Source organism: Mirounga leonina, unplaced genomic scaffold, assembly GCF_011800145.1.
Source record: "Mirounga leonina isolate KUSES-001 unplaced genomic scaffold, KU_Mleo_1.0 Mir_201, whole genome shotgun sequence".
In the NCBI taxonomy this organism is placed as follows: domain Eukaryota; kingdom Metazoa; phylum Chordata; class Mammalia; order Carnivora; family Phocidae; genus Mirounga; species Mirounga leonina.
Window position 1 is genome coordinate 11,981,810 of NW_023270504.1, and position 24,141 is coordinate 12,005,950.

The following is a 24,141-nucleotide window of genomic DNA, read 5'->3' on the forward strand; positions in this document are numbered from 1 at the left end:
TTGCACACTCTTTATGGTTGAAAACAAAATAGATGTCTTAATTCACTCCACATTTTAGTGCCACAAACATTAAGCTGGAGGTCAGGGGTTTTGCCCCACTACTTCATAAAAGGCCTAGTATATGGTTGTTTGGAACCCAATAAATACCTGCCAAATATCTTTAACTGAAATGTGCTTGATATTTGTAGTTCTTAATTTCCAGGTGGGGGGGGAGTTTGATTAGATTAGTAGTTTTCTATACCATCAATTTCCTTGGGGTGTCTAAGTGTCACTTTCAGAAATAAGAGGCACCAAGAGAGGTCCCCACCTGCACCTCAAACAGCATCTTCTCTTTTGTTTTTCTATTTTTGTTTTTTAATGGAGATTTTCTGCATAAAATCTTATTTGAAAAACAACAGAAGACTTCCATTGTGAAACAAAGAACATCAACAATAATAAGTTTGAAAGTCTCTGAAGTACTGAAGAAATGATTTGATTCAATTTCACATATATTTACAAGCTGCTGTGCACAGCTTTAACACCTAATTCTCATGACTCATTGAGCATAAATGAATTCTTATGTTCCTCTGATCTGTTTCAGTTTTTGAGCAACCCTTGAACTTGTAGAGGATCTTATTGGACATAATACCTGCAGACACGTCATGGTTCTTAAGGGTGAAAAATGACTTGGTAGGTAGATAATAGGGTAGGGAGAGTGAGGGGAAGTAGGGGAGGAGGCATTGTAGCAGCCTCAACAAATGTAGGGAGACAAGAAATTCAGGCTGTTTTGGAGGAGAAGCACAGTAAATAAAATGGTGTGGAGGGAATATGGAGTGTGAGTCTAGGTGATGTGGTGTGAAACAAGAAAGAACAAGGAGTTTGGGGTGTTGGGTTCTGAGTGCCTCAATGAAGATCTCAAATGTTTTTGTCTATGGATGGTGGGGCAAAAATGGTACATTTTGTACATTCTTTGTAGGGGAGTGACTTGCACTAGATTTTGTTTATTTAAAGATTTATTGAGGGATAAGCAATATAGAAAGAACTGTGCATATTGAATGTGCATAATTTTATGTGTTTGGACATGTGCAAACATCTGTGATAGCATCACTTTTGTTTTGGAAGAAAAACTAGTACATGAGAGTGAAGGATAGATGGTGGACAAGAACTAGAATCCGACAATAGTAGTAAGCCATGACAAAATTTTTGCAATGAGGTGAGGCGCCAGGGTGGCTCAGCTGGTTAGGCTTCTGACTCTTGGTTTTGGCTCAGGTTATGCTCTCATGGGTCATGATCTCATGGGTCATGGGATTGAGCCCTGCCTCGGACTCTGCCCTCAGTAGGGAGTCTGCCCCTGCCCCCATGTGCACATGCTCTCTCTCAGTCTCTCTCTCAAATAAAATAAATCTTTAAAAAAAATTTGCAATGAGGATGGAAAGAGGAGAGTAGAAGAACCTCTGCAGAGGTAGGTGATAGGGTGATACTGAGAGAAAATGACTCCCAAGATTTCTAGGCCGTGTTCCTGAGAAAATATCGGTCCGTTAAAAATAAGGTAACCATATTGATCACTTACTTAGTGCCAGGTGGAACTCATTTAATCCTCACAACGGTCTGAGGGGGGTACAAATGAGAACACTAAGGCACTGAGGTTAGATAAGTCACCAGTGGTCATAGAAGAAACGTTAAGTCAGGACTCAGATATGGTCAGGCAGGGCTTGAGGGCAATGCTTCTCAATAGGAAGATGTACTGTATTTGCAGAGTAAGATTCTTGCGGTGGTACTTCTACCTCAGGAGTTGAGAATGCAGTCTAGCAATGAATGGCATGAACTAGGTTCCTGCTGCTGCCACCGCCGCCACTTTGTGCCCTGCTACTGAGAATCACTGGAGGCTACCTCTGAAATGTTGTGCATACCCTTCATAGTCCTTTCCTTTCCACCATGAAAAATCTCCCCTCTTTGAGAACTGCGGCCAACCTCTGGCCTAAAGCAGAGGTATGGGCCTTCCTTGCTGCCTTGGCATTCATGGGTCAGAAACAATGTCAGTAACAAATTTCAGTTAACTGGGAATTGATTATGAAACATTTAATGAATCTGCTTAATGGTCCCATGAACTGATGTAATATTTGGCTTCTAGGGGTTGTGTCCCAACTATAGATTATATGTGAAAAATACGTAGTACTCCTTGGAATGCTTATGTATTATTTTTTATAATGGATTGAATCAAACATTTTAATGGAGAAATAGTACCCAACACATAAATATATCACATTATTCACTTTCCAGAGATGCATCCTGTGTAGAAAGAATATTAACGCTGAGTTTATCTTTTTTAAATCACAATTTTATTAGTGGAATGGGGAATACAAATCTTAGCATCAGCTTTCTGGAAATTCACTTTCATGTAGTTGAAGGACAATGAAAGGTCTTTGAATGGTATGGATGTGCAAATATTCTATAATTAGTACTTACATATCCCCAGGAAAAGTTCTGGAGAATGTTTTTTAAGGGTTCAATAATTAAGTATCTATAATGAGAAGCATTAGTCTCTGAAATAAATTAACTAATTACTAGATATTTTCATCATAAAAATGCTTACACATGCAAAGTAAGAAAACAGCAGAAATTTCAATTTGGATTTCCAAGGGGCTAGTTAAATGACTGAAAAAGCAAATACGTATTTGCTTATTTACCAGAAAGGACCAAAGCTGCTTTTGATTCAGCTGCATCTTGTCATTATTTTGCCTGTTAGCTGGATGCCATACTTACTAGGAATTTGCTTGGGGGAAGTTGTCAGTCCTTAGTTGAAATAATAAAGTGGGGTACAGAGATAAAGAGATGTGCATCTGACGAATATTGTTGGAGGGTTGGGGGCTTAATTGATGCACTGGTTAGAATGTAGTTAGGTCCTTGAGCGGACAGTGCAATTAAATACGTCAAGGAGGGCATAATTAGATGGGTGGCTGAATGGTGTAATTACATTCATAAGAGGGGGGCTGTAATTAGACGTAAGACAGGGGGTGTATTTAGATGCCTCAGTCGAGGATATAATTAACATATGGGTGAGAAATTAAATTATGTGTGTGGGTGAAGCATAATTATGTGTGGGAGTCCATGTGGATATGTGGGTGAGGGTACATAGAAATGAATGGGTTGGACTATAATTAGAAGTACAAGTTCATATTCCTATGGACAAAAACTTGAGATTTTCATCAATAAGGGCAAGCATATGTTTTGACATAATGAGTAATAGTCGCTGGCATATAGCAACAGCCTTTCAAGCCACTTCAAGGGTTGCAAATCAAAAGCTCTGCTTTTCTGTTAAGATTTGAGACCCACATCTAACATTGATAGTGATTCCTCTTCTTAATAATGGCACTTGGTAGTGTTCTGAATACTGAGTGGTCTGGTAATTTTTCTAGCTTTAAAACACAACTGCATGACATGGAAGACTTGTTCCCCTTCCTATCAAAGAGAAGTGTTTGGAGGGGGTAGTCAGGTGAAACAAACAGACAAACAAAGAGTTTTCCTTTGAATTGTGAAGCATGAAAATAAAAGTCCAACTTTTTTAGCTAAAAGAGTATCAGCATAAAGTTCCGTGTGTAACAAAATAAGGAAAATTTAGCTTGATAGCTTCGCTTATTTTTTTAGTTACAAAATAATATTTAGAAATATTTATGGCGTTCTCCCTTTCTTCTCCTCTCACCCCCAATATGAAAACAACCAAGCAAGGAATGTAGGTTACAGGTGAAACAGGAACAGAAGTGGTAGAAGGAGGCTAGAGAAAGAAGAATCTAGAGCAAGGTAGATGCAAAAGTTATTTGGTGCATCTGGAAACTTACACTGAAGCAGTGAGAGTTATGATTGTTGTCATTAACACTGAGTTTATCTTTTTTATCTGATATATCTGAGATATCTTAAGTTTAAAACAGTGGACTATTTTGTTGCCATCTTCAAAAGCAAGAGAGTATTTAAAAATATTACTTTGTTGCTTAGATAAATTCTTGAAATTAAAGATATTTCATTGGCCATTAGTTTGCTTAATCTGATTCAATCTATTACTCAATTCTCGTGTCTGGGCACTGCAGAGCCTCCTCTTGTTTGTTCAGAGCCTAGATTGTTTCTGGCCGAGCTCCACTATGGATAGAATTGTCAACCTTAAAAATAAAGTAGCCAGTTATTTTACCAGGAAATTAGTTTATTTAGGAATAGCAGAGCACTTGCAATTTGGGACATGCAAACTGTAATAAACCGTAGACAAGTCTGGAGAACAAAGGAGAGGGGGGGTTTGCTTTTAGAGAGGAAAGGAAGGAGTTGAGACGGGTGGTTCTGAATGAAAGTTCATTGGAGGAAAGCAAGAGTTCAGGTTTGTGGTAACTTCTCATTGTCTGGGCTGTTGCTGGGCTAGGACAAAATCTTCTTTTTCCTCCTGCTGGGGTAGGAAAATAAGCTTCCTCCTGCCCAGGTAGGTAAAGTATGTTGCAAGTAGTGGTACAGGGTTGAGAGCTCCTTCTTCAGGACTTCTCAACTCCATTTTGAATGAGGTTTTCCTTTACTCATTTTCACAGAATCCAAGTGGGTCACCTCTGGGATTTTAAACTTATTGGCTTCCTGGTACTCCTAGTAGAAGCCTAGATATAAGGTTAGTTTTTTTTTTATAACTTGGATGTAGGGACATTATAGCCTGCCCCCAATATCTGGTTTTGCCCTATAGTGGTTCTATAGAACATTTTTTATTCTTCAATTTTTATTTCACATCAATGCATGATGCTAATTTTTTACATTGTAGACATGCCTCAAAGACTATTGTAAATTAATTTGTATCAGAGGTGTTTTTACTAAAGTGTTGTGTATTCCTGTAAAAATAGTTACTGCAGCATTGTTTAATCCAGTTCTCTATCTGCTAAGTGGTTGACAGTTTTTCTTTTCTCCGTGTGCCTCCTCCCCTTCCTGCAGGACAAGCTCAGACTCTAAAAGGGTTAGTGATTGACGGTGGTTAACTCACTTCCTCGTAGAGATAGTGTAATTATCATTCAGGACATCTAGTTATGTCTATGGGATAGAAGATGAGTAGGCACAGAGTGTCCTCATGTTAGTAATTGAAGTCACTGGCCCTTAGTGCTTTGTTGTCTTGTGTGATTGCACATGAAGAGGAAGAAGTGAGCCATCTTGCTTTGGAAATGACTTTGGTAAATAATGCTTCATTCACTTAATCAAAAAACCATTCTGGGATGCTCTAGAGCTATTTACATAAGGCACAAAAAACATGGCTTAAATTCTTCAGATTTTAATAGCATTCTTCCAGAAGTCATATTGTAAGCCAGGAATAATTTATCAGGTGGTATTTGTAATTTGCTTCTGAAAATGTCTTCTAGCCTGTAATAAGTCTCTTCACCTTTATTTATGCCATAAAACATTAAAGACCCTAATTTTTGTCCTTTTTTCCTTTCAACTTTCTTAAGATTATTTGATAGACCAGAATTCTCAACTACTTTTCTTATGCCTAAAAACTTGAGATCTCAGGTCTCAGGGTCACTTCCTCATAAAGATGTCCTATAACTATAGCACTCTGTACTTTCCTATTATATTTATTAAATTCTGTTTTTCCTATTAACATGTTAGCTCCATGAATGGGGTACATGTCTATTTTGTTCACCAGCATATTCTCAGTATATATACACAGCAGCTTCTAGTCCATCAGAGGTGCTCAACAAATAGTTGTTGAGTGAAAAGGTAAGTTGGACGTCAGGCTATTTAAGAAGAGACCCAAGCAATGTAGGCCATGGGCCATGATAAGGATAAGGGATAACTCAAAAAACAAAATTGGCGATGGCTTTATTCATTGGCTCTTATTTAGAGAGTGGCAGGGCTCATGTCTGTTCTTGAAGTTTGGAGATTAAATTAAAAATCCATTGTGACACTAAGAAGATTCCACTTTAGGGGTGCCTGGGTGGCTCAGTCGTTAAGTGTCTGCTCGATCACGAGCCCCACATCAGGCTCCCTGTTCGGCGGGAAGCCTGCTTCTCCCTCTCCCACTCTCCATGCTTGTGTTCCTGCTCTCGCTATCTCTCTCTCTGTCACATAAATAAATAAAATCTTAAAAAAAAAATTCCACTTCAGGTAAGGTACTGGTGAAAACAGATTAGATGTTCAACAAAAATCTGATTAAATAATTAACATATTAAACAAATAGTCGATTATCTGCTTTGTGCTTACTTGGGATATAGAGTGTTAAGCAGAAAAGATAGGCTCCTTGCAATGATTCACACAAAAAAATGTACATTTAAAAATTCATTAAATTCGGGTGCCTGGCTGGCTCAGTTGGTTAAGCGACTGCCTTCGGCTCAGGTCATGATTCCCAAGTCCTGGGATTGAGTCCCGCATCAGGCTCCCTGCTCAGCAGGGAATCTGCTTCTCCCTCTGACCCTACTCCCTCTTATGCTCTCTCTCAAATAAATAAATAAAATCTTAAAAAAAAATTCATTAAATTCATTGATTCATAGAAGTAGTTGATATATCCTCAAAGGCCAATGATAAAAAATATTTTGTTCAAGACCAATATAATTCTTTGAAGTTGAAAGTATCTCACCCAAAGATAAACTACATATTATAGTAGTCTAACAATATACAGATACATTTTTTCCTAGAGAATTAAATTTTTTAGTATATAGTAATGTACTAATGCCATATATAGGACTTCAGAGTTTCTGATGATGTTCAATGCCTCACCTTATTTTAATTCTCATAATCATACTGGAAGACAGATGGGATAGTTATTATCATGCCTGACTTCCTGTGAGGCACTGAGAGTTTGAGGGGACTGGCAATCCAGAATATGAATTCCAGATGGTTAATATAATATAGTCATTAAGAAGATGGCCATTAATAGATGGGACAGTGATAGGCAAAAAAATTTGGACAAAGATCCATCAGGTGAATTAGTGGTCCAGCAATATTTTGAGCTCATCCATATGGTTGATCTGCCTAATTCATTCTTTCATTTAGAGAATATTTTTTTGTTGTTTGTTTTTTTTTTAATTGAAGTACGGTTGACACACAGTGTTACATTAGTTTTAGGTGTATAACATAGTGATTCCACAAATCCATCCATTATGCTATATGCTCACCACAAGTGTAGCTACCATCTGTCTGTCCCTATATAATGCTATTACAATACCATTGATTATATTCCCTATCTTGTACCTTTTATTCCCATAATTTGATCATTCCATTACTGGGAGTCTATATCTCCCAATCCCCTTTACCCATTTTGCTTATTCTCCCAGCTTCCTTCCCTCTGGCAACCATCAGTTTGTTCTCTGTATTTATGGATCTGTTTTTGCTTTTTGTTTCTTTATTCATTTGTTTTGTTTTTTAGATTCCACGTATAAATGAAATCATATGGTATTTGTCTTTCTCTGTCTAACTTATTTTCACTTAGCATAATACCCTTTAGGTCCATCCATGTCACAAATGACAAGATCTTATTCTTTTTTTTTATGGCTGAGTAATATTATGTTGTGTGTGTATGTATAGGTATATGTGTGTGTGTGTGTGTGTGTGTGTGTGTATACCATGACTTCTTTATCCATTCATATACTGATGGACATAGAGTAGTATTTTTTAAGGTTAGCAGGAGGAGTTTTATAGTATACTATATTCTCAGACCCAGTAGACATTTTCTGGCAGGGATACAAGGAGATACATTTGAAAAGAAAGGATGCAATGCCTTAATAAAAAAATAGTCTTTGCCAAAATAGTAATATTCATGTGGAAACAGATGACCAAAAGTTCTTTCTAGGTACTGTACCCCAGAAGGAGAACATTGCATTCACATATTCTGGTAGGCACTGATAATTGCCAAGCTGAGATATTCTGTATTTAAAATAGCACAATGACAGTATTATATCAATTAGTTAAAATTCCACAGTGTTTTCTCAGTTAAGTTTTTCCTCTCTGTAAAGCTTTGGTGAGCTGTTATTGTGCCCAGAAGAGTGTGCATGTAGGCACTTGAGAAATATTTATTGAAATGAAATTGCTTGTGTGAGGGCCAGCAGTTGATCAAATGGAGAAGTAGCAAGCAAATATTAACAGAAAAAAAGAAATGGCTCCCCCCATCCCTGGCCTTTAGTTCAAGAGCTTTTAAAAAATTTTTTTTATAGTATATGAATATAATAGTTACATTTTACAATTGTTAAGGTAGAGTTAGACAAATCACTCTATTATCATGTTTCCCCAAACCCCTGGAATCTCAGTATTTTGTGGCTTGAACAAGTCAGTAAACTGTGCTAGAAGGAGGAAAGGGATGAAAGAAGGGAAGGAAGAAAGAAGAAGGGAAGGAACACCGTACCAGGAGCTCAAGGAGATGTATGTACAACATCTCATATAATCCTGTGATATTAGCCCTCTTTAGAGACAAGAAATGGAACACTGAGGGGTTGGACAGCCTGCCCTATAGTCCCACAGTCCTACAACCTGGAAGATAGGAGGTAGGAGGCACCTAGCTTTTGTTGTTGTTGTTAAATATTTGTTTATTTCTTATATATAGGGAGAGACTGCACATGAGTGGAGTCAGGGGCAGAAGGAGATGGGGAGGGAGAAAATCTCAAGCAGACTCCCTGCTGAGCACAGAGCCTGACACTGGGCTTGATTCCACAACCTGAGATCATGACCTGGGCCAAAATCAAGAGCCCGTTGGCCAACCGACCAAGCCACCCCAGCGCCCCTGGAGACACCTGGCTTTATGTTGCTGCTGCTACTTCTGCCCTTTCCCAGATATGCTGCTTCTGTGCCCAGATTCTTGCCTGGAAGCCTGGGGTTGCTAGTCAGTCTGGTTCAAGAACTCTTTTTTTTCTTTTCTCTTTTTTTTAGATTTATTTATTTTAGTGGGGGAGGGGCACAGGAAGAGGGAGCGAATTCTCAAGTAGACTCCCTGCTGAACATGGAGCCCAACACGGGGCTCAATCTCAATGATTTTAGAATCATGACCTGAGCCGAAACCAAGAGTTGGATGCTTAACCAACTGAGCTACCCAGGCACCCCTCAAGAACTCTGACAACAATGAGGGAGGGTTTAAGTTGGCTTTTACAAGGCAAACTAAATATTATTATTATTGTTGTTGTTGTTATTAATTATTATTATTATTTTATTATTTGGGGGGTAGGTAAAGAGAGAGGGAGAATCCCAAGCAGGCTCCACGCCCAGCACAGAGGCCAGTGCAGGGCTTGATCTCACGATCCCTGAGATCGTGACCTGAGATGATATCAAGAGTCCTATGCTTAGCTGACTGAGCCACCCAGGTGCCCCATGGCAAACTAAATATTAGTTGAGCATGAATGAGCCCACACTCTTAAAATAACTATATACAAATAGATATGCAAATAAACATGTATAACTCACTGAGCTCAGATCAGGCTTCTTCTTCTTTTTTTTTTTTTAAGATTTTATTTATTTATTTGACAGAGACACAACGAGAGAGGGAACACAAGCAGGGGGAGCGGGAGAGTGAGAAGCAGGCTTCCCACTGAGCAGGGAGCCTGATGTGGACTCGATCCTAGGACCCTGGGATCATGACCCGAGCCAAAGGCAGATGCTTAACGACTGAGCCACTCAGGTGCCACTCAGATCAGGCTTCTGTCTACACTGTGAACCAAATCTATCCTTGTTAAGGTTACCAAGTGACCTTCACGTTGTTAAATCCAGGGGGCAATTTTTAGCTATTATTTACTTTATTTATTAATCTATTTATTATTGCAAATCTATTGCATTTGCTACCATGTTTCCCCTTCTTTTTTGAGAAACCTTTTTTTTTTAACTTGTCTTCCCAGACACCACACATTCCTGTTGTTTTTTTTTCCTGCCATTTTATTGGCCACTCCTTAGTCTCCTTAGTGTCCTGACTTCTTGTTGGAGTGTCCCAGGATTCAAGTCTTTGACCTCTTCTCTTTTCCGTCTACACCCATTCACCATCTAGTCTCCTAACTTTAGTTCCCTACTGTATGCTGATCACTCCCAGCTTTCTCCAGGAAAGACCAGTTCCCTGGATGTATTCTCATATTTCAGTTGCCTCCTTGACAGTGCCATTTAAATGTCTAAAGGAGATGTCACACATGACATATTTAAAATTGAACCCCCAAGCATTTTCCCCAAAACCTGCTCCTCTGTAATCTATACCTCAGTAAATGGCAGGTCCATCTTTACAGCTGTTTTAGCCAAAACCCTTGGCATCATTCTGAAATTCCTCTTTTTTCTCTTACTCTATTTCCATTACATCAGCAAATCCTGTCAGCTTTTCCTTCAAAATATCTCCAGAATCTGCTCACTTCTCACCATCCCCACTGCCATTACCCTCATCCAAGCCACCAGAATCTCTAGTCCACTGTTACAGGAGACTCCTGACTGGTTCCTTTCTTTCCACCCATGACATCTTGTAGCCTGTTCACACAGAGACAGAGTGGTTGTTCCAAAATATGGCATAACGTCACTCCTTTGCTCTCCCTACCTTGACTTGATGTTCACCTTGGAACAAAACCCAAAGTCTTTATCATACCCTTCAAGGCCCTACAGAATTTGTTCTCCGGTCTCTCCGCCAGTTAACTCTGATTTTCTCTTCTACCTGTCAATCCCCTGCTTACTCATCTCCGGACACAATGGGGTCTTTGCTCTTCCTTTTGTACCCCATGAATGTTCCTTCCTCAAGGTCAGCAACAGCAGTTCCCCCTGGATGTCCATAATGCCCACCACCTCATTTTCAAAAGGATTTGCTCACATGTCTCCTTTGAGGTCTTTCCCAGCCACCCTATTTGAATTGCAGTTCTTCAAAAGCCATTTCCTGATTGTTTCATGCCAGTGATTTGTTTCTCTCCACAGCCCATATCGCCATCTGACATACTGTTCATTCCACTCATTTGTCTTTACTCATGAGAATGTAAGCTCCATAGGAACAGGGATTATTACATATGTCCCTGTCACCCAGAACAGTGCCTGGAACATAGTAGGCACTCAGTAAATACTTGTGGAATAAATGAATAGCTAATTTGAGCATATAAACTTAAATCTACATCTAACATAGATCTAACCAATGTATTTCTCTTTTTTTTGCACTTTTATTTTTTTATATATAAATATATTTTCTTTTTTTAATTTAAATTCAATGAATTAATATATAATGTATTATGTTTCAGGGGTACAGGTCTGTGATTCATCAGTCTTATATAATACCCAGTGCTCATTATAACACATACCCTCCCCAATGTCCATCACCCTGTTCCCACATCCCACCACCCCTTTCCCCTCCAGCAACCCTCAGTTTTTTCCTAAGATTAAGAATCTCTTATGGTTTGTCTCCTTCTCTGATTTCATCTTGTTTCATTTTTTCCTCTCTTCTCCTATGATCCTCTGCCTTGTTTCGGTAGATCTAACCAACGTATTTCTAATGTTGACTTTAAACCCTCCTGAGGACTGACTGAGGAAAATGCCACATATAACCCTGGATCAATCTGGACATGTTAGAGTGCTGGCCTTTGCCTGTCTTTCTTCTCTGTATCCCTCTCTGGAGTTCACTAGACTGTTTTCTCTGTTGCAGTCATGCAGGGAATTCTTAATTGTCTGTGGGCAAATGCTTAGACTTTACCATTTAAGTACTGTATCTTTATCAACTATATTTTCATAGCACTGGCTGTTCCTTTCACATACTAGAAATAGAGGAAGTAAAATTTTTTCTTGTGCTGCATTAAGTGCCGACCTTAGCTCCTAGTGATCACACAGACTCTTGGAATTTTATTTTCCGGTTTAATTACTTTGGGCCTATGTGAAGCTCTTAGAGTATATATTCATGTATTTCATTTATTCTTCTGGTATAATCCATATTTGCTTCAAATTCATGCAGAATGGCCTACTTAATATCAGAATGGTTATTTTATGTACCAGTTCTATAGATGTAAGTTCTTCCTCCAAAGAACTGCAACCAATAAGTATTGTTTCAGCAAGCAGGAGATTCTGTACTTCGTGGTTCTTGCTGATCCAGCTAAAAGACACTGAATGACGCATTTCACTTCCAGGGGCTATTGCTAGGTTTTGACAGTCCCTGGTACTATAAATAGCACTTCAGGGAACACTCAGGTACACTGGACATTTTCTTTGCAGTTCAGTTCAATGTTTGCAGAAAGAAAGTCACATGCTGTCTGGTTTGCACAAGTCCCTTGCCCCTTAGCGCCTCCCAAGTTCTAGACAGACCCACCCAGAGTGTACATTTTCTCATAAACACAGCATTTACTTTCAGCATACTTTATGCCTTTGTTTATACTGCTTCTCTGCCTGGCAAAATCCTATTCATCCTTTAAGATTCATCTCGAGTGAGAAAGCTTTCCCTGAGTTGGCTTGGCAGAAATTTGCCCTTTTCCTCCTGTGTGGGATTCTCCACAGCACTTAGAGCATACGTCTTCTACAACAATTTCAGCATTACGTTAAAGTCTGTTAGATAAGTTTCTATGTTCATAGTCCCCCTACATCCCAAACTGTGAGTCCTGAGGCCTCTGACTTTCGGTATCTTTTTGTATTTACCCCTAACAGCATAGGCAACACTCAGCCACTGTTTGTTGAGTGAATTGCAGATTGTAGGAATGAATGAAATTGCGTTCAGATAGGGAGATAGAATCCATTTGAGCTTGTTCCCAGTTTAATGCCTTTAAAACTAATCCTATGCTTAGTATGGATTTTTCTCTTTTCCCTAGCAGCCACTCTCTACAATGTACATGGTCAGTTTGATTCAAAATATGTTATATTTAAATACACTTCAGGGAATTAATTTTTTTATTGTTTATTTATTATTTTTTTTTAGTTTCAAAGGAACAGGATAGTTTATTCCTTACAGACTTCTTGGCATCTTTCTTTTTCCATGCTCTTTTGGTCTGCCCAGTCTTCAATCAAATTCTTCCAACGGGTCTGCTGTAAACAATGATTTTGTGAGCGGTTGTGTGTTCTCTGCAGTGAAAACCCGCCTTGTTTTCTGTTGCTAGGCAACCCCATTCCAGCTGCCCTTGAAGAAATGCGCGGTGGTGGGAAATGGTGGGATTCTGAAGAAGAGTGGCTGTGGCCGTCAAATAGATGAAGCAAATTTTGTCATGCGGTAAGAGAGAGCACCCACAGCGCGGCCTCTGCCTTCTCTCCTTTTCCCTACCCCTTCCACAAGCCCTGGGGCCTTTCAAAGCTAGTCACTTGTGATTAATCAGTTGTAACTGCTCTTTAGCTTCCCTTCAAGTTCATATACAAGTGAGTGTAGGAGAGGGCCAGGGAGCAAGGGAACATGCCCCAAGAAAGTACAAAACCAAGAAGGGCTCAGACGTCCTGGGGAGACCCAAAAGTAGAAACACTTAGATTTTGCTTTAGATTATATAGTCGGGTGATAAAAACTTCAAAGATTGTTTATAAATAAACGTTTTCATTTATTCATTTCACTCTACACCCTTTTCATCTTTGTTTTTCACAAACAAAGCAAGTGGGATATATAGCAAGTGGGATTTGAAGACAGATCTGATCTGTGTACGGCTGGGACAACTGGAAGGAAGGTGGGGGCAGAACTTTTGAGCAGCGAGGAAGTTTGGTTAAAGGACTGAGCAGAGTGGTGACATGTATGTCACTTGAAGGGGAACACAGGAGGCTTCTGCAGGGGTGTGTAAAAAACCGCTAAGATGCATTCAGCCAGGGGTGGAGACCATCTACCTCTAGTGGCATCAACCTGCTCTGTTGGGTGATTTTGACCAGAAGTGAAGACAGCAAGTGATTGGATTGACATGGGTTTGGGATTGTCTGGGTAAGAGGGAGGAAGGAGGGGAGTGACAACACGGAGAATCCTGGCTAGAGAGAGTGTGAGGTGACATACCTTGAAGTCTGGGCTGGATAGGAAGTGGGCTCTGAGAGGCATGAACAAGAGAGGAAGGGCACCAAATGGGGCCCAAGGACGGTGTGTTTTAGTCTGCTGCCTGCATCTGACCTGGGAGTTGTAGCTTGCCAGGAACTGTTTCTCTAATTGTTTCAGACCTGTGGGGCCCAGATACACAAGTTCCCCTTGGCCAGAGACAGGTGTTTAAGGGGCATCCCTTGTGTGTTCTGAAAGCACCTGCTGGTTTAGGCAGCATGGATCCACAGAAGAGTGCCAGACTGGGGTATACCCTTCCACAGACTTTGGCAGGGCAGATGAGTGCTAGGATGCTGGCACATCACCTGCTGAGTTTGGCATTTTACATCTTTTAAAGGGGGGAATGGGAGCACCATTCCAGGTCAAGCAGCACCAGCAAGGTAGGAGAATGCAAAAATGGTGCCAGCACCTCCATCCCTGGAGAGAATTCCAGCAGACCCTTGCCCTTCTGGCAGATGCTTTAAGATTAGCCAATGAATTTCTTTCACATATGGTCTAGGTGCTTTTCAGCTTGCTGTTTTTGCACTGGGACCCAAGGTAATGAGCCTGTGCCTGAGCCCTTTTAAGATGGGAGTCTCCATTTCCTACAGTCCTTTGGGTCTTCTAGGTATAAGCCATGCTGGTTTTCAAAGCCAGATGTTTCAGATCCTGTCTCTCTGGTGCAGGTCCCAAGGGTTGGGGTACATGATGTGGGGATCAAATACCTTGCTCGTTAGGGACAGGCTCTGTATTTGTGAGATCCCTCCTACTGGTGGCTTGCCGTGCCAGGAATAGGGTTTTTGACAAGACTATGTCTCTGCCTCTCCCACCTTTCTTGATGTGGTCCTTTTATCTTTTGTTGTGGAGTTGCTATTCAGCTTATTTTCAGGTCTTTTCCAGGGAAAATTATTCTATCAGTAGCTGTAGATTTGGTGTACCAATGCGAGAAGGTCAGTTCAGGGTCTTCCTATGCCACCATGTCGAACCCCTGCAAAGAATAGGGCCATTTTCATAATATATTTGAATTTTTTAAAAGCCTCATTTAAGGTTTACAATATGGGAGTAATTAAGTGGTTTTTTTTTTTTTTTAAGATTTTATTTATTTATTTGACAGAGAGAGAGCGAGAGAGGGAACACAAGCAGGGGGAGTGGGAGAGGGAGAAGCAGACTTCCCACTGAGTCAGGAGCCCGATGTGGGGCTTGATCCCAGGACCCTGGGATCATGACCTGAGCTGAAGGCAGACGTTTAACGACTGAGCCACCCAGGTGCCACAATTAAGTGTTATAAATTGTTTATAAATTATTCTTATTTGACCACTTATGGTTCTACTTATAAATGGTTGCTTCATACACATTTTTTGGGTGCCCTGAGAAAATTCGGGTAGTATCATACGTTCAAGTTAAACATTTAGTGAATACATATGATTAGAAAGCATGTAGTATGTCTGATCTTAGACTATAGGGTGCATGGAGAGTTACAGTGAGAGAACAGATCCAAAAATAGCCTTACCTGCACACAGTGATATACCACATTACAGTTCAAAGTGTTTTTCAGTATTAGGATATAACAGTATTATAATTTTCTTTGCCTAGACATTTTCAAGTACATTTTCTTATCTTTTTTTTTTTTTTTTAAGATTTTATTTACTTATTTTAGAGAGAGAGAGCATGAGCAGGGGGGAGGAGCGGGTAGAGGAAGAGGGAGAAGCAGACTCTGGATGAGCAGGGAGCCCGACGCAGGGCTCGATCCCAGGGCCCCAGAATCATGACCTGAGCCGAAGCCAAATGCTTAACCGATTGAACCACCCAGGCACCCCTCAAGTACATTTTCTTTTTTTTTTTTTTAAAGATTTTATTTATTTATTTGAGGAGAGAGACTGAGAGAGAGAGAGCACATGAGAGGGGGGAGGGTTAGAGGGAGAAGCAGACTCCCTGCCGAGCAGGGAGCCCGATGCGGGACTCGATCCAGGGACTCCAGGATCATGACTTGAGCCGAAGGCAGTCGCTTAACCAACTGAGCCACCCAGGCGCCCCTTCAAGTACATTTTCTAATGCTAAACATCTATTTCTTGTTTTTCAAAGTAAACATTTGCTCTATAGTCCAAAGTAACACTTTAAAAAATAATATTATTGAATACAATTTATCTGGAAGGTCTGCAAGACAAAGGTAACATGCTTGCATCTTGGAGATGATTTGTGTGGCTCAGGGATACAAGTGAGGACAACATCATTTTGGTGCGGTAGAATTATGCTCAAATGTGTGTTTTACATACTTAAATATGCGTAACACTTTTAAAGTTTTTATTTAAATTCCAGTTAACATGCAGTGTAATACTAGGTTTTAGGTGTGCAACATAGCGATTCAGCACTTCCAGAAACACCCGGTGCTCATCACAACAGGTTCACCCCTCAGTCCCCACCACCTATTCAACCCATCCCCCTCGCCTGCCTCCTCTCTGATAACCGTCAGTTTATTCTCTATAGTTAAGAGTCTGTTTCCTGGTTTGCCTCTCTCTCTCTCTTTTTCCCTATGCTCATTTGTTTTGTCTTCTAAATTCCATATATGAGTGAAATCATATGGTATTTCTCTTTCTCTGATATATTTCACCTAGCACAATACTCTCTAGCTCCATCCATGTCACTGCAAATGGCAAGATTTTATTCTTTTTGATGGCTAAGTAATATTCTGTTGTCATGGAATGACACTTATCACTTCTTTAACACTTCTTTACCCGTTATATATCACTTCTATATCCATTCATCAATCAATGGACACTTGGGCTGCTTTCCTATTTTGGCTATTGTAAATAATGCTACTATAAACATCAGAGTACATGTATCCTTTGAATTTGTGTTTTTGTATTTTTGGGTTAAATACCTAGTAGTGCAATTGCTGGGTCGTAGGATAGTTCTAGTTTTAACCTTTTTTTTTTTTTTCAAAAAAATTTTAAAAGATTTTATTTATTTGAGAGAGAGAGAGTGAGAGCACAAGCAGTGGGGGGAGGGGTAGAGGAAGAAGGAGAAGCAGACTCCCCGCTGAGCAGGGAGCCTGATGCAGGACTCAATCCCAGGACCCTGGGATCATGACCTGAGCTGAACCCAGATGCTTAACCAACTGAGCCACCCAGGCGCCCTATTTTTAGCTTTTTAAGGAACCTCCATACGCTTTTCCAGAGTGGCTGTACCTGTTTGTATTCCTACCAATAGTGCAAGAGGGTTCCCCTTTCTGCACATCCTCAACAATACCTGTTGTTTCTTGTGTTGCTGATTTTAGCCATTCTGAGAGGTGTGAGGTGATATCTCATTGTAGTTTTAATTTGTAGTTCCCTGATGATGAATGATATGCATAACATTTAAAAAGTAATTTTATGACTTTTTTCTATTTAAAGATTCCTCTTCACCAAGCCCATTCCCCTGCTACCTCTATGCCCCAATTCAAAGGATATTTATCTTTCATCAATTCTGTGATCACATCTTTTAGGATCATGAGCACAGTTACTAACATACATTAGCCATTAATATCTGTTAATTGTGCCAATGAGCGATAATGCAAAGTTTGAAACACTTTTACACAATTATGCCTTATTAGAAACAATTTGTATTAAATGTGCCTTTTATATAAATCTATATTATTATCAATTTAGGAATCGAGGAACTAAAATTACAGTGTGCTTTTTCTAAGAGCTACAAGGAAGTGTCATAGACATTTGCACTTGAAGAACTTAAGACCGATATTTACACCAAAATGCAGTATCATTATTTTCCAGAAATGCATTTATAAAATATTATCTTAATTACTTTAAGCATTTCCTTGTGTTGTAGGATTTGACAATCAGTATCCAGAAGTTTTTCTTGAGCTTTTACTGTGATAGAAGGTATGAAGGAACCCAGGCATATGAGCCATGGATCGAACTACAAGGAACACACAGAAAAACAAAGTATTTGTTCATTAAAACTGACATGTTTCATTAATGACAAAACAGGTTGACTGCATTCTCCAGCAGTATTCAGAGGTTACAGTTTTGGTATAATGTGTTTGATTCTTGAATGTTATGAAGGACCATCAAGATCAAAGCTTCCTTAAGACATAAATGCTCAAATTTTAGCTTATGTTTTATCCTGAAAGTCACCTTCATCTTTGCAAAGATCAGTTAAATCACAAGACCATAGTCAGCACTCCTGCCAGATGAGCCTGGTTGGTAACACTGAAGCTCACTCCCTCACAAGTGTCTTCAGAAACTACATGGGATATGGTGCGACCATGAGACTATAAACACCTCAAGAGGAGGCCCTGTGACTTGGCTCTCCCTGCTCCCCAGACCCTAACAGTGACCACTCAATGGGCACTCAGCAAAAGTCACCAACTTGCTGACTAAATAATCTGTGGGTAGCTGCCTGAAGATCCAGCATCTCTTTACTGTAGAGCAGATGAAAGAAAGATTCCAAATCAACTGAGACAAATTCCGCCCAAGATGCCCTGATGTGGTAGGAGTCACAAGACAACATCAAGGAACTTGAGCTGATCAGCTGAGTGGGTGCATGGACAATTCCATGTCCTGGGGAAATTTGTGGGGTAAATTTAATAGTTGGGGGATGGCAGAGACCTTAATGTTTATATCTCTTTACCTACAAATAAATGATGTTTTATTTTAAGTAGGCAAGAGTTAGAGATGCTCTGATATGGTAGGAGTCAAGTTAGAGCTAGGGGTGGAGAGGAGAAATTAGGACAGAGTAATAAAAGAAAACCTAATGGGATCTACAGATTCATTTAGGGTCTTCATAAAAAGTATATATTTGATTATAAATATATTTCTGATACACGATATTTTCGAGTTTTTACTATGTGTGAGGTATCAAGGTAGGGACTTTTTATATACATTTCTTACTGTAATCCTTACAACAACCTCATTAAAGAAAAGTTATTATCTTCATTTTGTGTCGTGAGGAAACCAAGGCCAGGCAGATGAATTAACTTGCCTGAAGTTCCAAGGGCAGAAAGCCGTGGGATTTGGATTTGTAGTTGCCATATTTTCCATTGTAAACATTCATAAGACATTGTGGCCAAGGAAAGCAATCGGGGCTGGGGTGGTGTGTGTGTGTGTGTATGTGTGAGAGAGGGGAGTTATTTTTGTCACCAGGAAAGCATCACGTATACTCTTTCCCTTGGCTGAACTGGGACAGTGGAGAATCAATGCATTTCTTTAGATAGCAAATCATTGTGTTTCACCAGTAGTCAACCCATACATTGATCATGTACACAGAAGTTGGACATGCATTGATCTAGGTGGCAGAGTTTGCTCTGAATGTACTGTTATAATTTAGAATTTGGGAACAGAAAGAAAACCACAAGCAAATACAATTCTCCCCTGTGTCTTGAATTTTCTGGGTATACAGAGAACACTGCAAGCCCTGTGTCCTTATGTACCACACCCTCCTGAGCTCTAGTTTCAAGCCTAATACTTCCTGTCCTACCACCCCCAAAATATTTTGAATGGAATAAATTCATTCTAGTTAATGTCTTCTTTTTAATAGATTACTTAACTCTGTGGTAGTTGACATTTTCTTCTAAAACAGGACTTGTTTTTATGACTGCGTTTTGAAGATGGTTATAGTTAATCATCTAATGACTGTTAAAAGGGAGAGGTGATAAAAATGATTATTTATGAGTTGAGCTAGATCTAGTAAAATTCCTATTTGTCATGATAACTGACTTGATTTAAAAGGTTGTAAATCATTCTAAAATGTTTTGTTTCTCTAGATGCAATCTTCCTCCTTTGTCAAGTGAATACACTAAAGATGTTGGATCCAAAAGTCATTTAGTGACAGCTAACCCCAGCATAATTCGGCAAAGGTAAGAGTTTATGACTTCTGTTTGTGAGGAACTAAAGAGGAAGGCCCTTGAAGTATTTAACATCTTAAGGCAATGAACATAATTCAGTTTGAGAAACAAAGAAGAAAACCATCTGGACAGGCAGGAAGGATGAAGGAGGGAATTGTAAATAAACTTAGCAGGATTATGGGAATCTAAACACTATTTTATGCTTCTTCTGGGATTCTGTTTCTTGCCTTTAGAGATGGTAGAAATAACATGAGAATCATTGTTTTACTCAAAGAAGCAATACAACCACCTGCTTACTCATATCTACTACTTTCTAGTCCCAATTCATTGATTGGCATTGATTGGTGAACTGAATTAATAATTAGTTTTGTTAAAAAATTAAAAAAAAGGAAATGACCCATCTACTGCATATGTATGCATGAAAATAGCAAAATTGTCAGAATATACAGGAATGATATACAGGAAGGATGATATTACATTACCTTATATTGCGTTCAATCAGATTTGGGAAAGCAGGTGGAAAATTCTTGCTCCCAAATCAGTTCTGGACATCTTAGACAGCTGCTGTGGAAGCTTTTGGGGGTTGGTCTCTAGTTGACAAAGCCCATCAGTAAACTATGGGTTGTTTGTCCAAGGATTGCTCATTGTAGAGAATGACTCAATCTCTGTGAAAAGAAAAGTGAAACATTGCCTTATACTCTCCTGCATAGCTAGCAATTAAGACTGAAATACCCAGACGTTGTGGGCTCAGGCACTTGTCATCTAAGGGAATCTTATTCAAGTGACCAGCACATATGTGCTATAAGCAATGTTGCACTACTCATTTTGGTTCATGAGTAAGCATTCCCATATAATAAATGTCTAGAAATACAACCAAACAGTTCTTAATTTTGGCAGATACTGTGAAATCACCTCTCCAAAATGTACCATTTACTTTCTCTTTTGTAAAGGATAAGACTGCCTGTTTCCCAATACTAAAAGCAACATTATGTACTATTAATCTTTTAAATTTTTGGCAATTTATTGGGGGCGAGATGATATATTATTTTTTACTTAATATGCATTTTTTTTTCTGAACACAGCAAGGGCTGAGTGAGTATTGACTGTTAGTATTTTCTCTGTGAATTGCCTTCTTGTATTTTTTGCTCATTTTGTGCTATTTTTCTTTTTAAAAAATATTTTCCTGTTGGTCTATAGGAACTGTTTATATTATAGGTGTTAACTGTTTATATTATAGATATGTTTGCTGTATATGTAGCAAATATTTTCTTCCAGCCTCTCATTGATCTTTTAACTGATGTCCTTTCAAAATTTAATATGTTTTATGCAATGAAATTTGTAGTCTTTTCCTTTATGGCTTCTTTTAAAAAAAACAATCTTTCTTTGGATGATCTTCCTTACCCACATCCCTTCCATTGAAAAAAATATTGTCCTGTATTTTTCTAGTGCATTTATAGTTTCATTTTTCATATTTAAGAAATTTAACCCAGGGGCGCTGGGGTGACTCAGTTGGTTGAGCATCCAACTCTTGATTTCAGCTCAGGTCATGATCTTGGGGTTGTGAGATTGAACCCCACATCGGGCTCTGAGCTCAGCGTGGAGTCTGCTTGAGATTCTCTCTCTCCCTCTTCCTCTACCCCACCGCCTGCTTGTACACACTCTCTCTCTCAAAATAAATAAATAAAATATATTTTTTTTAAGATTTTATTTATTTACTTGACAGAGAGAGAGACACACAGTGAGAGAAGGAACACAAGCACGGGGAGTGGGAGAGGGAGAAGCAGGCTTCCCACGGAGCAGGGAGCCCACTGCGGTGCTCGATCCCAGGACCCTGGGATCATGACCTGAGCCGAAGGCAGATGCTTAATGACTGAGCCACCCAGGCGCCCCATAAAATCTTTAAAAAAAATTATTTTAAAAATCCATCGTTATTTCCTTGATCATTTTTAAGTTATCTAATTTTTTTGGCATAAGCTTAAATTGTCACCAAGTATGTACTTTCAGTGTATTCTATATTGTGCATATGCTTTAAATATATATTGCCAAAATCTCAAAAGTGCAGATTTAGCTCTTTGGATGTTACACGTCCTCAGTGTTCTTTGTCAAAGGAATTCGTAAGTTGAGCTTTCTGTCAGAGAAAGGCTGACCACCTTTTAATTCAAGTAAGTGTTAAAATCTGACCCATATAATCATCTTACTTCTGAATTCTAATTATTCAACATATAAGTAAGGTATGGGAGTTGCCAATAGTTTATCCCCTGGATAAAATGAGGTATAACCTCTTTGTATTTCTTATAAGGATCTTTTTGCTTTTTCTCAAGGGACACTCCCTTAGACATTGTGTATCTTGGAAATGTTTTTGCTGGCCGGAGTGGTTTTTACACTCTGGGACAATGCTTCATTATAACATTTGGGTGGTAGGAGGTATGCCTTTTGTGAAGTGGAGGAGGGAAAATTATGGAAGTAGAGTCTGGAAAAGAGATAGTTGCCTAGACTGTCAGATTAGGCTTCAGCAAGTAAGTTTTAGAAAAGTATGTAAGTGGAAGTTGAGGATTTGGAAGTTTTGGGGGGAGAGGGAAGTAACAATGGAAGCTTCGTAAGGACAGTGTTGCCAAGGTGCTCATTCAACAATACTCTTTGAAATCTGCTCTGGGACAAGGAATACTAACTTGAATGAGACACAACTGAAGTTCACACCCTGAGGTTGCTCACAGTCAGCAGACATTCCCGTGGTCCTATTGAATGGTCTGTACCAGGGTCTTGGGGGTTCCCTGCACCACTTCTGAAGTTTATAGAAAAATTTCATATATGTGCATGTATTTTTTTTTATCAGATTTTCCATGGGTTCCATTACTCACAGATGCTTAAAATTTACTGGCTGAGCCTGAGTCATTCTACAGTAGCATGATGTAAAAATAGAGATGAGAGTTCTCAAAGCTTGCTTTCAAAGAGTTTTCCAGTAGAGCTGAAAACTCAATTAGCCATTTGCCCATACCAGGAGTCCAGTATATATTGGAGCAAATGATTGTTAAAGGTAAAAACTGAAACTTAATTGATTGTCCTATTATGACATTAAGAATTCATTTTTATGCTTTGAGGCCCCAACTTGGGAAATGATTATTTGCTGCCACTAGCAAAGAGCAGCAGGATTCTGAGTGTGTGTGTGTTTCCATGTAAGCATATTAGGGGGTTAATATAGGTGTGAGCAGCTTGGGGTCAAGACTCCTTCATCTGTGTTCCTGAGACCCCAGCATGTTGTTTGGCATACAAGACGTGCAGACCAAATGTTTATGGAATGAATAAGTAAGTGAATAAATATATTTTAAAATCTCCTTTAAACCAAATTTTATAAATCAAATTTGAATGATGTGGTTTGAATTGTCTTATAAAAGGAGATTTTTTTCCCTTTGATGTCAGTTAAAATACTTATGGTCTTAAGATGAGGAGATGACTTTTTAGTAACAGATTTCAAAAGAGTATTAGTGGAATACTCAGGTGGGAAAACTTACTCTTTTTTTTTTTTTAAAGTTGACATGAATTAGGAAACAAAAAAGTTTTTAGGACAAATGAAGTGTAAATCAGTGGTAGAATTAACATTTTAAAATTTGTAAATGCATACCTTTTAATTCATTAGGATGATATGAAACCCCAGTATTTATTTATTTATTTATTTTTTAAAGAATAGGTCTTTTTTTTTTTAAGATTTTATTTATTTATTTGAGAGAGAGAATGAGATAGAGAGAGCATGAGAGGGGGGAGGGTCAGAGGGAGAAGCAGACTCCCTGCTGAGCAGGGAGCCCGATGCGGGACTCGATCCCGGGACTCCAGGATCATGACCTGAGCCGAAGGCAGTCGCTTAACCAACTGAGCCACCCAGGCGCCCGAAACCCCAGTATTTATGTTGAGGTTCTTAATATCAAATAGGGCCTGGGTAATCTCTTCCCATACAATTGGAACAGACTTCATCCAATGATTATTGCCCCTGATTTTGCTAAAGACAACTGGGACTGTAGCGATATTGGCAGGGAGAACAATTATTTATTTTATTTATGTACTTTAAAGATAATTTGAGAATTCAGGAAAATAACTTTGATCTAAAGAAGATTATAGCAGGTTCTCTTTAAAATTCTATATGACTCACGTCCCAGACTGTGCTCCTAAAACTTCTGTATTTGTTCTGCTGGATGACTTCTTTTTCTTTTCTCTCCAAACTCAGAGCAGCTTATCAGTGTTTGCATCAAGACTTGGCATTCACTGATAGCCGTTCAGTCTAACGTCTGTCATGATGTAAGAGAATTAAGAAGCAGATACTAAAACTGGAACTAGGGAGAGCAAGTAGAAGATAGGGAAGAGATGCCTCTAAAAAGGTACAGATCTTCATGAATTTGTGTGTGAGAGACAATATGATGTAGTGGTGAGGAACGCAAGTTTGGCT

At 39.2% G+C, this 24,141-nt stretch overlaps 1 protein-coding gene across 1 annotated transcript in view; it reads left to right on the forward strand.

The window, feature by feature from the left end:
• The window catches only part of ST8SIA1 (ST8 alpha-N-acetyl-neuraminide alpha-2,8-sialyltransferase 1), a 144,459-nt gene that overhangs the window by 71,566 nt on the left and 48,752 nt on the right, over positions 1-24,141 (forward strand). Inside the window, exons 3-4 of the mRNA XM_035028081.1 lie at positions 12,990-13,099; positions 19,626-19,718. Coding sequence (XP_034883972.1) covers positions 12,990-13,099; positions 19,626-19,718 — 203 coding nt within the window. The remainder of the gene's footprint in view (positions 1-12,989; positions 13,100-19,625; positions 19,719-24,141) is intronic.